Below are 16363 nucleotides of genomic sequence, written 5' to 3' on the forward strand. Positions count from 1 at the left end.
AAGACAGTATGATGAGGATGACCTGGAGGTGGTGGGAACGCTTGGACGGGACTAGAACCGAGTAGTTGAATATGTCTCTCGTCGAGTAGCTGTTGTTGCAGAGCCGGTACCTCTCTCGCTTGAACGGGTGCCGGTACGAGAGGATAACCGACGCTACCTCGATGAGGATGAGGCGCCGGTAAAGGTGTCCCGAGAGTATGAAAACTGGGCAAACCCACGGCTGATGTAACGGGTGGCGAATGAGAGATGGATGCTGGCGACAACGGCGTCAATGCCGTCAATTGAGGCTCGGCTTCACTCGGTGCGGTAAATTGACTTGCAAAACTTGGTAATCCTTCACCGGTTGGTGCTGCGGCAGACACGACACCACCGGCGTTCTTCGACTCCCAAGGACGATATTGGCTAGCAAGAACCACTTCGCCACGGGAATCGATCAACCGACCTGTCAGGCCCTCGTAATAGTCCCAGGACGACGTCAGGCCCAGTCCAACGTCCTGGGAATGAAGGGTCGTCAAAGTCGTAGAGCTGTCCATCGTGCTGTCCCCGGCGAAGCTGCTGAACGGGGGCAGGTGACGAGCCGGGTCACCAGAGGTTGGCGAGGTCGCTACCGCCGCCGGAGGGCTCGGTGCTACCCTCTCGGTGGCGACGACCTCCTTCGTCACCTCGGCGCTCATCTTCCTCGCCACGTCATCCTGTTTTTAACGCTCCTCCTGCGTGCAGGAGGTCTACTCGATTCGAACGACAGTCCTCGTTCTTTTTCTATTTTCCTCTTTTGCTCTGGAGCTCGTAGCTCTGGAGCTCGAGACTGGTAGATGGGTATTCTCTTTTTTCTCTCTCTCTCTCCTTTTCTCTTCTTCCTCACCAATTCGATATGCACCAGTCCGTGCGAACTCTGATTTCGTTACCAAAGGACATTTGACATCGCTAAATGTAAGTCTCGGATTGAAGCCGAGCGCTTTTTTAAAGATTCACTTCTTACTTAACGTTTATTTATATAAATTTATATAGTTTACAAAAAACTTTACGCGGATGATTTTCACTTAATTAGTTTGGGATCACGGAAGTCTCGATGCTTATCTCGCTTCCTCTCTCTCTCTCTCTCTCTCTCTCTCTCTCTCTCTCTCTCTCTCTCTATCTCTTTTTCTCACTCTTGGTCACTTTCTTTTGCTTTAAGAGTATCGTTATTCGCTGAGTGATTAGTAGAAAAAATGGTAGATTCTTTGGTTTATGGTTTTGCTTTCTTCTCCTCTTTCTCTCTCTTTCTCTCTCGTTCTCTGTATACTTTTTCCTTTAAATGTACAACAACTATTAATCGCGCTTGTCTATTCCCTCCACGTCTTTTCGATTTGGCACTGACGGATTTTTATTTGTGTTCTTTTTGTTTCGTCGTGTATATATGTGTGCTTTTGTGTTCGTGTTTGTATGTACTTTATTTCTTTTTTTATTTTTTGTAACTTTTTATCGTTTGTACTTTTCTCTCAGATATATTTTTGTACACTAGGTAGATATTATAACTTTTAAACCTTTGTCGTCTTCTTCTTTTTCGTCTTCTTCATCTACTTCTTCTTTTTCGTCTTGTTCTTCTTTTTCTGAACCTAAGCTCTTGTTGAATATCTTTTTTTTTGTTTTCTTCTTCTTTTATACGATATAAACACACTAATTACTTCTTTCGCGCTTCGTAAGAAAATATAAATCACTTGAGGTTAATGCGGCTTGTTAGAAGGCGATTGATTTGTACGATCTGAAACAGAAGAGATAAGAAGGATGTGAATGTTAGTTGAGGAAGAGAAAGAAAGATGATAGGGTACGATTTAAAGCAAATGCTTTTCTCGTATTCGTTTGGTCTCGTGCAACTCGCGTCTAACAAGTTGTTCGCTACTAGAACGTAGAATAACGTGTTATAGTCATCCAGCTATATAACGTGACCATTGCTGAGCCAAGGTTACTATGTACTACGTTCGGCGTGCATGCACACCTACTCGCACGCTTTGATATCCACAAATGTTCTGCCCTAGTCCCTACCCGCTTCATTCACGTTGCCTAGCGCGCTCAACAACGATGGCTACGAGCTTTTCGCATTGTTGGATCTTACCACGGAAATTTATCGTCTCGATTTATTTCCTGCGTCTCCTTGCCCACCCTTATGTTAATTTTCTTTCATTTTCTTTTGAGAAAATGTTGCTCGAAAAAGAAATTGTTTATATCGTATCAAACAAATCTTCATATTGAAGATTGATACTCGTAAATTTGATATTTTAGTCATCAAGATGGATACTGTAACAGTTTTTAGTAATTCCTAATGTTTTCAAGTAATTCTGATATCCAGCTATCTTGGTTATCAAATAATAAAATATATTTATACTATTTCTTAGTTTATATTTAGCGTTTCAAGGGAATTGAGATAGTATGTAGCGTATTGCTAACGATCTACGAAATCGGTGCTTTCATATAAAATACTATAAAGAGAAGCTTTAAATAATTCAAGAATTAGTCCTGCGAATAAAAATTATTCGACAGGATAATTTTTTAATTTTTTAATTAAGGACAATTCCACATTAAAACATAATGTGCAAGGAAAGCATAAGTTTTGATCGATTTGACGTCGGAAAGTGTGGAGAAGTTGCTTATGCTCAAGAGAGGTTCAAAGCCATCGTTGAAAACTGGTACGACGGCGGGCTTGGTGAAATATCGACCGCCGTTTGGTTCTCTTTCCCTGTCTCTCTCTCTCTCTCTCTCTCTCTCTCTCTCTCTCTCTCTCTCTCTCGCTTTTCGTTTCTCGCTCACACTTACTCTCTTTCTCTTTCTCTCTCTCTCCCTCTCCCTCTTTTTTACCCCCACCAAGCCGCTCTTCAGTCGCTCCGTTCTCTCTCTTTCTATGTGCAAGCTCGACTCGTGCCATGTAACACACATAGAGAAAGAGAGATAGAGAAAAACGAACTCGAGCTTGTCACGTACGCGTCCACGTGGCTGCGCGTAAGAGAATACTCACACATACATATAAAGAAATAGTGAGAAAGAGAGAGAGAGAGAGAGAGAGAGAGACGCACACATTTGAACGTACTAGTCGTGTGTGACACAAGCTTTCGCACGGTTCACGAATACACTGTGATGTGGTACATAGATCGAGCGTTCTCGTTATCTTTCTGTCTCTCTCTCTCTCTCTTCGTTCCATCTTCCCTCCTCTCCTCCCTGAAACCCCCTGTAATAGCTTTACAGCTGTGGACGTTGGAGCTTTCGCTATCGCTGGAAACTTGCACTGTCGTTCAGCACTTTCGCTTATGAAACAGCCGCTTTTGCCGCAGCGCCACAAAAAGAAAGAGACGCACGATACGAGACGTGAAAAAGTTGAAAACGGAAATTGTAATTGCGTGTTCGATCCTGCGAAAGGAGTCAAATCTTTTTTAGTCTTCGTACTTTTTCATCTTAAAGTTTTTCAAATGAATTAAGCTCTCGTCGAAAGGTTTTACGTGTTTCTTTCTTTATTTTTATAATGACTTTGTCATCTCATTTACGACCTATACGATTTAACGGGATTTTGAAAGAAGAAAAACGCAATCGGCCCGATCGTTTTGTGATTTTTACATCGATGTGGAAACACCTTTAGAGGTCCAGCTCGGGTCATAGGCAACTGAACTTTCCTGACGTCCATAAATCGTCTAGACTGAATACCGTGAACTTTAGTCTTTAAAGGTCGCGAAACTCGGCGCTCCGATAGCGAGCGCATAAACTCTGGATAGTGCCGTTGTTCTCATTTAAAAAGGGTCATTTTGTATGCGCACACGGAAGATCCGTTGCACACGTGGCCACGAAGAAGAAGAAGATGAAGATGAAGAAGAAGAAGAAAAGAAAAAGATGAGAAGAAAGTTTCGGAGGTCTGCTCGGCGTATGCGCTTTTTAAAAATAGCGTCGAAGATTAATATTCCATCCGTCTAACCTAAAAAGTTCGGACTACTTCGTTTGGTTAAATTGGTCACGTGCCAAAAGTTTTGATACTTTACTATATCCTACGGACACGAATTATACCAATTTTCGATATAAAACATTATATACAATGATATTAAACAATACATGTCCGCCATTTTTTCGAAATGGATGGAAAAAATGGCGAATGGAATGTTTATAACCCTAACCTAAATCGACGAAAAATTGTATCGAGCTACGATAAGTTCATTCATCATTCTATTCAAATAAACACAAAAAGTGAAAAAATCTGGTTCGTCATTGTCAAGAAAGCAAACAAGACGTCGTAGATTTTTCTTCGAAAAACGACCGGATGAAAAGTGAAAGGTAGAAGAAAAAGAAAGAAAGAGAGATAGGTTCGAAGTAAACGCTATATAAGAAAAAGTCGCTCGGAGGAACGTCCGTCGGCGGGCACAGCTGGTCCCACCGTTGCACTTTCGTCGAATCGACCGTACTGTACGCACAAAAATTCAATACCGCCTCGCGCGTTGCGAAGCGGCCCATAGTGTACGCTCCGTCGCGCTGTGTATACCCGGTGCGACGAAACGATACGACGAACGGAGAAGCGGGAGCGTCGTCGTCTTCGTCGTCGTCGTCGAGACGGAACGGATTCTTTCGTTCGCACGGCCCTCTCGCCGGGCGCAGGACGCAAATTCCGAGAAGCGCGTATAAACCAGCTGCGAGATAGAGAAGATTCCGCGCGCTCGGAATTAACATCTCGTCTCGTCTCGTCGAAACGGCCGAAAGAACGAATGGGAGCGTCGTTGTCCAAAGCTGCGTCTCTTAAACAGAAAACACGTTCTGCGCGTGCGTCAAATCTTGACGACCAAAATGCGTCCCGCCTTTTTCTCTCTCTCTCGCTCTCTCTTTCTATCTATCTATCTCTATCTCTTTATCTTTATGTCTATCTTTGCAACCCTATTCAAAAAACAACCATAGATGTTTTTTCGAATTTTCATTCTCTCAGTTGCAACGAATGAAGTAGTCCACGTCAGACGATTCGAAGCGACCAAACGTTGCTTGATTAATCCTTAACCGATATCAAGAGGTCATGGCTGAAATGAATCGAGCGAGTAGAAAACGAAACTTCCAAATGATTTTCTTCGCAGCTTCGTTCCTATTTAAACGTCAAGCTTGGCAAGAAGAAAAGTTCCAAGATTTTTTTAACGTACTTCATATATGTATGGGAGAAAGGACTAGCGAACAAAGATGGCCGATATCCGGAGTGAACGATGGCGTCTTTCGTAGTTGCGATTCCATTCCGAATTATCTTCCTTTCCGCGAGCGTAAATCCTGGATAACGAAGTTCCGTTTTCGCGGATGGCATGCTCGCGCTAATTCCGGCGTCACGGTGAAACAAAAATGGCCAGTGTTCGTCCTCCGACCGTGCTTGCTAGCTTCGAAAAAAAAAAGAGAGAAAGAGAGAAAGAGAGGGAGAGAGAGAGAGAGAGAGAGAGAGAAATACAGAGAAAGAAGAGAGAAAGAGAAAGACAAGAAGAAAAAGAGGAAAAAAAGCGTTCTTCTCGCGGCGGCCCCGAACAAAAAAGCTCGGGTACACTTTCGCCGACCTCGTGGTGCCGCGGTGGAGTCTCGCGACAAAGGCTGCTTGATTCAAGGTCCCACACACACGCGGGCGCGGGCGCGAGCGCGCGCGCTCTTACGGCGCACGCATGCACGCACGCACGCACGCACGCACGCGAAAAAGAGAGAGAAAGAGAAAAAGAGAGAGACAGAGAGAGACTTGCACACTTGTCAGAGCCGTAGCAAAACTGCGCGACGCCCCTCTAGCACGAATTTCGTGACTTTTTCCCTCATGTTCGATCATACTCAACTACTTTTTATCGAGAAAAACATTTGTTAAGAATCTTAACATGTCTCCTTTCGACACATGAATGCAACTGTTTCTGAAGAACCAATTATCTTTTCATAAAAATTCTAAAATGAAAACGTTGCAAAAATGTTCTAACGTTATACGTGATTAGCAAAGAAAAATGTCGGAAGAATAAGGAATATCCTCATTTTCTTGCGAAACCAGTTCGTTTTTAAAAGATCTTTAACAGATTACAAAAAAAAAACAAAATTATATATATATAATTCTAACTTCAAATTCTTCCAAATATATTAAGATGCAAAATTTAAAAGCAGTAGATCATGATCATCATGAATACACCAGCGGATCAAGATCATGAGAAGCGACGATAATCGATCGACCAATCATGTTCCTCGTGAACGTGTGTCCGATTTTGTCTGTCGTTGCTGATTGACCATCGATAGAAGCCTCCCTTTTTTTTTAATGCAAACGCGTTTATTGTCGCGTATATGAGAGCAGGCGCGAAGCGTCAAACAATTACCGCCCAGGCCGATAATCTTGTCGGTCCGTACCGTGGCAACGATATTACTTCTGATCCAGCACTTACTTCGAACGTAACTACCAGTTAAAGCTCTCCGGCAACTACCTCTTCACAACTCGACGTAATGTCACCAACACAAACGTACATGCCGCTTCGTCTCGTTCCAAAATACACACATACACATACCTGCGCACAAATATATATATGCATATAAATACATATATATGAGACACTAAACTAATAGACTATTAATGAGAGATATTTTTCTGACGCCTAACCCATTCAACCCTCGTACCTTTCCTCTCTCTCTCTCTCTCCCACTTTTTCACTATTTCTCTCATTTTCCTCGAACCTTCATCCCCTTAATACATTTTTTTCCAATCTTAACAGCACCATGCTTTTTTACAGCACTGCACACGCATATGTGTATGTACATATATCTATAATATATATATACACACATACACATAACTCGCGAGTGCTTACCGGACTCTCTCGCACACGCACGTCTCTGTCCGTCTCTCCTTCTCTCTTGCTCCCCCAAACGTCGTCGTGTGCGCAGCTTGTATATGTACGTACGCACGTGCGCGCGGGATATACGTACGATGTCTGACGCATGCGCGTGCATGCGTCTTCCCCTCTCCCCCCTCTCTCTCTTCTTTGAGATCCCGCAACTACGTCGTCACGACGTTACGAGCGTCGCGTACGGGCTGATCACACGCGCGTCTCTGTAAGTAGTGAGACAGAGACAGAGAGAGAGAGAAAGAAAGAAACGCACACATTGAAAACTAAAGAGAGAGAGAAAGAAACGCACACATTGAAAACGAGAGAGAGAGAGAGAGAGAGAGAGAGAGAGAGAGAGAGTGGACGACACGCATCGTAAAGCGTACCTAGCTCATGTGGACGACGGCGTAACGGTCGAGGTAGAGGGAGGACGGAAAAGAGGGGCGTAAGGGTAGGAGAGAGGGCCTCGGACGTCGAAGAGAAGGAACAGGGAGTGAAGGGGAGAGGAAAGCAACGTCGAAACCACCCACACTAACGCGCGATATCGGAAATGATATAAAATTGCGTCGAGCGCGCCGCTGATATTTAAATTGGTTCGCTAAACCACGGATTAATGCGCGCGACGACGCTTGGAACCCACGCCACCACGAGCGGTGGTTTAAAAAAGATCGACTGTCGACAAAAAGCGAAAGAGAGAAAGACGGAGAAAGAGATAGTAGATATTTGGGTTTTTTAAAGTCAATTTGTTTTTGAACAACATACAAATTGTGACTTGTCCTAGCAAGCGACATGATGGATCTGTCTAATTCCAATTGTTGCGAAAGGAAACTCAAATTTTTGAGAATTAGTAGAGAATAGGATGCCGATTAAGTTTTCAAACATGTCGCATAAAAAATGGCGGTCAGAGTACATATGCAAGTCTAACCTCAAACCAAACGTCAGACCACCGTAACATAGCAGTACGGCATGCTATTAAATCTATTCATTACGAAGCAGGCTAATAAACAATCTTCTTTCGAATCATTTATTTTATATATAACATAAAAAACTTGTCTCTTTTTTCGAAGAATATAGGCGACAAATGAATAACCAGGAAACTAATATACTATTTCAGCAAAAGCTCTCTTCTTATATCTATGACGTAAGCAATTTTGTTGTCTTGTTATTGTTATTAGATATTATCGTTATTATTATTATTATAAAGCAGTGGATTAAAAGTGCAACATCATCACGAGAGCAAATGAGATAACGATTAATTATGTCTCTAGTCAAGAAGGTGACGATGATCAGTGTAAACAATAATGTATACATATATTTTACAAGAATATAGTCCGAAAAGATATTCAATTATATTTCTAGACCTAAAAATATATTAAGAAAGAACGATTAAACGGTGTTTTTGTTCTCCCGCATATATCGCAAGGTTCGACGATACCACGATCGCAACTTGTTCACGGGAACAAAGAGAATACTCGCGACAACGATAAAATCGTTGTACTCTCTGGCCGATCAACGAATAAGAAGTAAGATAAAGAAAAGAAGGAAAAAAGAAAAAACATAAAACAATGGTCATTTTTTCATAGGCATAAGATGGAAATGTTTCGGGATCAAAATTTCAAAGGAAGGTATTTCTTTCTCTATTTTGTCGATCCTTTCGCGAGATCGTAAAACGCGGCTAAATCACGACGAAGCGGCCATCTTTAACGTCTCTTGTCGCGCGAAACGCGTCTCTCTTTTTCTCTCTCTTTCTCTCTCGTATTCCAAGAAATCGAACGGAACAAAGGCTACACCGCGAGATTTCGATCCATTTCGGAGTAGAATCGAATATGCAAGCTTCTAGGAATTCATGAATGCGTAAGCCGCTGCGACGTATCCGTTCTTAAAGCGCGCTCACGTAAACTAGAGCCCGAGAAAAAGGAACAATTAAAATACGAAAGGTTTCGTGAAATATTCCTGCGAGGGAAAAAGAAGACAAAACGAGGATTACTCGAGGAACAGCAATTTAAAATTAGTTGACACACCTACGAGACATGAGAGTAATAACAGCAACAAGAGCAACGTGTTATCTCTTAGTTTTTCTCGAACGGAGAACCTCAGGCCACCGATGTCGTCAGAAAACGTCTGACTACGCTCGATCTTCCGATAACGTACGAATAAACGAAAAAGTTGAGACTAAGAAGAAGGAGAAGAAGAAGAAGAAGAAGGGAAGAAAGAAAATAAAAAAGAAGAAACATAAAGAATAAAGAAAGAAAGAAGAAAGGAGAAGACGAGAAAGGGCAAAGCCGAAGGAAGACGAGGATCGCGAATGCGCCCGTAAATCTCTTGGCGCCCGTAGTTCTCGCGATCCACGAGAACGTCGGTGTTCTTTCGTTCGTTTCGATCCATTCCGTCTTCCGTCGGCGAGGAGAGAAAGAAAGAAAGAAAGAAAGAAAGAAAGAAAGAAAGCAAGCAAGAAAGCAAGAAAGAAAGAAAGAAAGAAAAGAAAAAACAGAAAGAAAGAAAGAAAGAGAGAGAGAGAGTGAGAGAGTTAGAGGAACCGGCCGAAATCTGTCTCGCTCTGTTCCCCTCCCTGTACCCTTTCTCTTTCTCTCTCTCTCTCTCAACGACTCCGTGTTCGAGGACGAGCAAACGGGAAGAGGAAAAAAAGGAGAAAAAGTTCCTTGGTGGATAGACGGACTACGCTCGAGAGAGCTTATCCCGTTGCTGGGCATAGAAATCTTATTAGAGACCTATACGCATGGAGCAATTAAATAACCGTTCCTGATTTCGGTTTAGAAAGATGGACTGGTGATCTGAGAGCACATTCATCGTCTTTGACGTTTATCGAACGGAGAAGTAGAAGAAGAATAAAAAGAAAAACAACGATGACAACGACGTATCCGTTTTTTTTTTCTCAAAGAAGAAGAAGAAGAAGAAGAAGCAGGAGAAGAAGAAGAAGAAGAAGAAGAAGAAGAGAAATTAGTGCTTTAAGAACCTGTTTCCCATACACTGCGCGTAGCATCCACGAAGCGACTAAACCGAGCCTATAGTAGTATTCGTAGTATTCGTAGTAGTAGTAGTATTGGTAGTAGTATTCGTAGAAAGGAGTATTTCGGTGGGGGTTGGCGCCGTAGTTTCCGTCACTCGCCGACGACGACACGACGCGCGTTCTCGTCGACTCACGCCGTCGCGAGAGAGAGCCGTGGAACATTCGCAGCACCGATGCGTGCACGGCGTGCTCTCGAGGACACTACCGTGCCACCGGCTTTGCCAGGAGGCGTCGCCGGCGGTGGTGGTGGCGGTGGCGGCGATGGTAGTGGTAGTGGTGGTGGTGCTGCCGCTGCCGCTGCTAGCGGTGGTGCTGCTAGCAATGGTGGTGGTGGTGGTGTGATAGTGGTGCTGCTATTACTCCTGCCGATGGTGGTGGATAAGACGGCGAGGATCGAGTCTTAAGGACAATCGACTTCCGTCAGGATGAACCCAACATGCGTTCGATCTACCCATCGAACATTTTTCTTTTTTTTTCTAATTTTTAGAAACCAACACCACCCCACTGTTTCTTCGTTCTCGCTTGTCACTCTCTTACTCTCTATCTCTGTATATATATATATATATCTCTCTCTGTCTATCTATCTATCTATCTATCTATCTATCTATCTATTTATATCTATCTATCTACTTCTCTTTCTCTCTCTCTCTCTCTCTCTCTCTCTCTCTCTCTCTCTCTCTCTCTCTCTCTCTTGGAGGGTGTACTCTTCGATATGATCAGAAATGGGGAAAGAAGGAAGGGGATGAGGAAGAACGGAACGAAAGCGAAAGTGAACATTCTCTCTCTGATGGGCGAAAATTGTCCTCCACACTTTTCCTGGTTTTCTTTTTCTGTGCTTTCTTTCTTTACCCTATCTTAACCACTCGCGCACTGTTTTCCTGATACCACCCCGAGCTTCGTTATCTCGCACTAATTCTTATCTATTTCTTTTCTCGAAGGAAGACACACAAAAGGGAACGCACACGCAAAAACGCACACTCTATATTCACTTACATACCGGTCACCGTGCTTTCTCCTTTCTCTCTTTCTCCCGTTTTTTCTTTCTCTTTCCCTCTCTTTCTGTATTTATTTGTTGCTTTTCTTTCTTTCTTTCACCCGGCACCAGAAAAGAGAAGCACGCAAGGCTCACGATATATATCTCCTCCTCTCCCGTCTCCTCTCCCGTGCACGTCCTCGTGCGTAATATCGGGGCGCGTGTATCACCGGCGCGACGATTCACGAACGGTTCGTCTCTCTCTCTTTCTTTCTTTCTTTCTCTCTCCCTCTCTCTCTCTCTCTCTCTCTCTCTCTCTCTCTCTATCTTCAGCGCTGGTGCGCGCGCGCGTACGCGCACGCACCTATTCCTCCTTTCTTTCCGGAATTTCCCTCTCGATCGGCACTCGCGACAGTAGAAACGACAACGACCACGACATCGATCCCGGACGGAACAATCACGAGATTCTCTCTCCCTTTCTATTTTCACCCCCGTAAAAGTGAAATGAAAAGGAATGAAAAAAATTGATAAAAAGATAATAAACAAAAAACAACAACACAATAAAAAGTACGCCGCAAAGACGTACGAGAGAAACAACCGGCGAATGTTCAACGTGTATATGTATATGTATATACATGTATGATTTATGTAGTATATGTATATACATATATATATACACACACGGGGAGAGAGCGCGTAGCCGAAGATCGAAGGGGGCAAAGGCGTACCTTTGGTTTTCACGGCGTGCTGCCCCGTGCTGAGTGTGTGCTCTCGCCGCGCGCGCGGTGACTGTATTGCTCGGCAAGAGAGTATATTCTTTGTCCGTGGCCCCGGAGAGTCGCGGAACCAGCCGGCAGCTGCCCGCGTTTCGGCGCTCGTGAGCGACTCGGCACGGCTCGGCACTCCTCGGCAGTGTCATCCCGCCCGCCATGGCGGGAAGCCAGGATACCAAGCGCCAGGCCAGGACCAACCCGATCCGGTGGAAAGGGAAATTCTACACGACCTCGCGTTCATCGTTAAATGGTGGGGAGAGTACGACATGAACCGAGTCTTTACGGAAAGAGACGAGTGGAAGACGACGTTGGCCGAACTCGAACGATGAAGATTTTTCGGTGATGGTGGGGTACTCGGAACCCTTCCCTCCTCTTCCCACTCCTTATCCAGAACTGAATGTGCTCTCAACAGTTTGGATAAGTAGTGGGGAGTCACGACGCGCTTCAACCAAACAGCGCATGTGCGCGTTCGAACCTTCTCAACCCCCGTTAGCGACGGCGCGCGTCTTTCGATGAGCCGAGGGATGCTGCGATGGTAGTTCCTTCCTTCCTTCCTTCCTTCCTTCCTGCCTTCTTTCTTTGCTTTCTTCTTTTCTTCTTTCCTTCTCTCTGTTACTCTTGAATTCCTCAAATCGTTGTAGCGTCCTTGTACACCACCTCCTTCGACTCGTACTCCCCACTTCGATGAAATCGCAAGGCACGTGTAACGCGCTATAAAAAAAACGTTTCGACCGTACTTATACGATCGTGGGTCACAGGGTCGTTCTCGTCCTTCGTTGGAATATTTGTTTTTTTCTTCTTCTTCTTCTTCTTCTTCCCGGGAGATAAGCATAAGATAATCGATAATCATACGCCGTGTCATATATTTATCATCACATACTTGCCTTTCCGAAAGTAAATATGTACTTGGAAAATGCATTAAAAATGTATGCCATTGTAACCCATATTAATTTGTAACAATTGGATTTAATAAACAATATCATAGACCATAATGCAAGATCTATTTTATTATACTATTCCCCCCTACCATCGTGATATAAACGAACGTGCATTGTTGAACATCAAAACCGTTCTAAAAAGACTGCCTAATTTGAATTTCTTCTTCCTCTCCAGTATTAGGAGTATACAAATATCGGAGCAAGGGTTTTGGAAGGCAGTTGACTTGCTCTAGGCTAAAAAATAGAGTCGTTGATATCGAATCAGAGAGGTTGTCGAAATAAATCGTTAGCGCGTTCGAAAGGGGGGAAACAACAGAGGAAAAATGTCGAATCTTTGAAACCCGTGGGATTGGCTGCTTCTACTACGTAGGAAAATAGGGTCCGCATGAAACAGACAGTCTTGCCTACCGTTTTACGACTTTCTTTCTTTATGGGACGTCCCAACAAAAGATAGAACGAAGTGGCTCACAAATTGAAGCGTAATTCCACGTGGTACGAAGGGTAGGATAAGAAAAGTATGAAACAGATCGATCGATTTTAAGTTCATAACAAAAAACACGCTATTGCGTATTGCCTCATTTTTTCGTTCGGTAGCAACTTGTACATTTTCTTCCAGCTGTTCAAAATCTTGTTGTCTCGGAATTTCTCGCTCTGGTAATTCCTTCTCTTGATGAGGGCTTCGTAGATTTTTATTCATACGTGTCGAAGCGTTAGCACTCGAATAAGAGTTAATTTTTTTCACATTCACCCTCATAACCCATCCTGCGGGTATATTCTGTGTCTTTTCTCATCCATCTGGCTGCGTCTTGTATCTTAATCGAACTACTACCTACTGCTGCCCTTCCCTTCGACTTTTCCGAAGAAACATCATCGTTAAGCATTATCTTTTCTCTTGGGTTGCTATCCATATACGATGAAAAGAATAAATGCTGCGATGGATGCTGCGAATTATCTCTGTCGAATGATTTTCCCAGGTGCTAGACCATCTTTTTCTTTTTCTTTTTTTTCTTTTTGTGTATGTATAAGCTGAGTGCATTTTAATCGTACGTGCATATAAACGTATACGTACGTTGGCAAGCATAGGTACGGGATGCTACCAGAATATCTGGTTCGTTGATGTCGGCGGGTAGGTTAAAAAATTAACATAATAATAGCCAGCGTATGCAGATATAAATTAATGCGTATTCTTCTACCAAAGGGTCGACGAATGGATCTTGTCGTATGACAGAAGATGCATAGATTTTGATCTTCTTTTTTGATTTTTTATTTGGCTCTGATAGATCTGAGCTGCTACAAAATCCAATTTTTAGAACAATATGACGGTATTTATATTAACATTTGAACGACTTTACTTGAACCATTGGAATGAAAGTTAAAGCAAATATTTTTATAACAATAAATATATTTTCTCCATAGAAGAAATGTTATTTAATGTAATATAATTCTCAAGATTACTTCTTCCATATAAAATATTATCTAACAGAACAAGAGTCCATGCTAAAGAAGGAACCTTTATTCGTTTCATCGTAGAACGTTCGTCTACCTGACATTTCGCTTCGGCTAGTCCGCCATCGTGACGGAGCCCAAGAAGGTAGATCGTATCTTTCTTTTCTGGATCCTTTCGAATATCGATCTCTTCGTTGAACAACTGATCCGTGAAGTGGCGACTGTTGAGCCTATTAAAGGCTCAAAAAAAATACATTTTTCAAATAAGTCGATCAAAGGTTTTTTTTTCTACTCTCCTTTCTCGTCGATATTTCTTACATTACGTCAAGATAGAATTATGAATGGATTTTTATAATAGCAATAAACTTGAGTGCACTTAATTCAATAAAAATTGATAAAATTGAACGTCAGTAGAAGAACGTCGCTTGTCGAAATTACAGCAATTAACCAGAAAAGAAAAATTCAACAAAAAGTAACTAAATTCTAGAAAGACAAAGCAGCTTATTTCAAATGCGAGCAACACATTCCCGACCAGTTCAAATACGGCAAAAGCTGCGCAACTTCGATCTTACGATATGCGATCTTGCTGCGATGGCGGCGAGTCTCTATGTGCCATGTGCGCGAGCTAAACACAGTGGCGAAAGCAGCTGCTACCGTCGTGACACGCGTCCATTGTCGGTGTTTCGTGGCATCGAAAAATGAAAAATCACCCCTGTTACCCTCTCTCTCTCTCTCTCTTTCTTTCTCTTTCTTTCATTTTCTCTTGATCTTCGATGCTCGGTCTTCACTCTCCCGAGGACATTCACCTGGTCGAAAAGAAGAGAACCTTTTGGAAAAAAAGAAATTCATACGGAGCGATGATTATAAAAAGAAGACATGAGGAAAGCGAGCTTTATGGTTCTTACGTTCCATCCTTTTATATTTTTACGTTTTGCTTATATCTTTTCGTGCTCATACTTGCTACCTGTGGAGTACGATTAATTCACCCTTTCTCTCCCTCTTTCGTCTAGCTCTCTAAACATCTTACTCAATCGATTACATAACTATAATACCGTCTCGATTTCTATATCTGTTCTCTCGAATCTATTACTTTAAATATCGTATATTTCACGTATCGTCTTTTCCTTGAAAAAGAAATTACTGTACGATATTAATAACAGAAATATTTCAAACGCAGTTACGTTATTTAGTTGAATACTTTCAAGCTTTTTAAGAGCGACCTTGAAACTTTAACAAAAAAGAAAGTATACCGTATGTTTTTATTCCGTTGTCACGAAACGATTCCTAATCGAGGCCACTTCGGGTTCCCTCCGTTGACGTTGGTTTTTCGTCATGAGGGGCGGTCAACACCTTGACGACGCGTCGCGGGGAAAAAAAAAGAGCATTTAACCCCTTTTGGATGGGGTACCTCTCGGCAATATAGCGGTGGACTACTCCATTGAAGAGGACACGCGCTACCGATCTGGGGGTGCACAACCCCCGATTTGGTCGAACACCTAGTACCAACCCCTGCACCCTCGCACTAGGGTCCTTCGTAGATGGATTCACTGACTTTTAAGAGACTCTGACAACCCTCTTTCTCAACCCCTTATACGATGCAAGGTGCTTCCACTCACTTCCGGATTCTTTAACTTTCTCGTTCTCAATCGATGCACCAAGATTTTTCAATGCTATAGTCAGAGAACCAATAGATTAATTTATTATTACATCTAAACGAACCGTCGAAAGGTTCCACCGATGAACGTCTATAACTTTCGCATTACTTTCTCCAATCGAAAGATCAAGAAATAAACATACAGTAGGACTGCAGGGTAGACAAAAGGACATAAATTTCACGTTGATGGCACAGGTACACGAGCCACCGTGTTGTCCTGATCAGACTTCGGGAAATAATTTACCGCCGCCGGCGAAGTCGAACAATTTTTTCCCTCTTTTTTTCGACTCTTTCGTAACTTCTACTTCTACCTTCTTGGCAGGCTTATCCTTCGAAAGCTCGTTGATCGCATGTCTTTCGGCCCGATAACGCGCCGACAGCGAGCTCGTTAGGACTTATCTTCATTACGACGGCCGACTAATCGCGACGGTGCGTGGCATATCGCGATCGATACTCTTCTCTCTCCTCTTTTTTCCTTCCCCTTCTTCTCAATGCTGTTCCGTCTTTCTCTCTCCCTCTCTCTTGGTCTTTCTAGAGCTAAGGTTCTTCGCTCGTTAGAAACATCTGCCGTACTCCTAGATACAAAATACTTTGGCGCGTGGCTACGAACCAATCGGACGACTCTTGTACATTGTCCTTCCACCGATTGTTGGCCGTCTTTCTATCTTCCTTATTTCCCCTTTCCCTACTTCTCTTCTCTTACTCACTCACTCTCTCTCTCTCTCTCTCTCTCTCT

The 16363-nt window shown here is 43.0% G+C and overlaps 1 protein-coding gene and 1 long non-coding RNA gene across 2 annotated transcripts in view; one reads left to right on the top strand and one right to left on the bottom strand.

The window, feature by feature from the left end:
• LOC122632980 overlaps positions 1 to 16281 on the bottom strand; it is a 73228-nt gene extending 56947 nt beyond the window's left edge. Inside the window, exons 1-2 of the mRNA XM_043820330.1 lie at positions 11545 to 16281; positions 1 to 1741 (exon numbers count right to left, since the gene is read on the bottom strand). The exon at positions 1 to 1741 is cut by the window's left edge and continues 457 nt beyond it. Coding sequence (XP_043676265.1) covers positions 1 to 674 — 674 coding nt within the window. The 5' untranslated portion in view covers positions 675 to 1741; positions 11545 to 16281. The remainder of the gene's footprint in view (positions 1742 to 11544) is intronic.
• LOC122632981 overlaps positions 1 to 16363 on the top strand; it is a 47392-nt gene that overhangs the window by 28748 nt on the left and 2281 nt on the right. The window lies entirely within an intron of this gene.

This window comes from Vespula pensylvanica, chromosome 11 (assembly GCF_014466175.1).
Source record: "Vespula pensylvanica isolate Volc-1 chromosome 11, ASM1446617v1, whole genome shotgun sequence".
NCBI lineage: Eukaryota > Metazoa > Arthropoda > Insecta > Hymenoptera > Vespidae > Vespula > Vespula pensylvanica.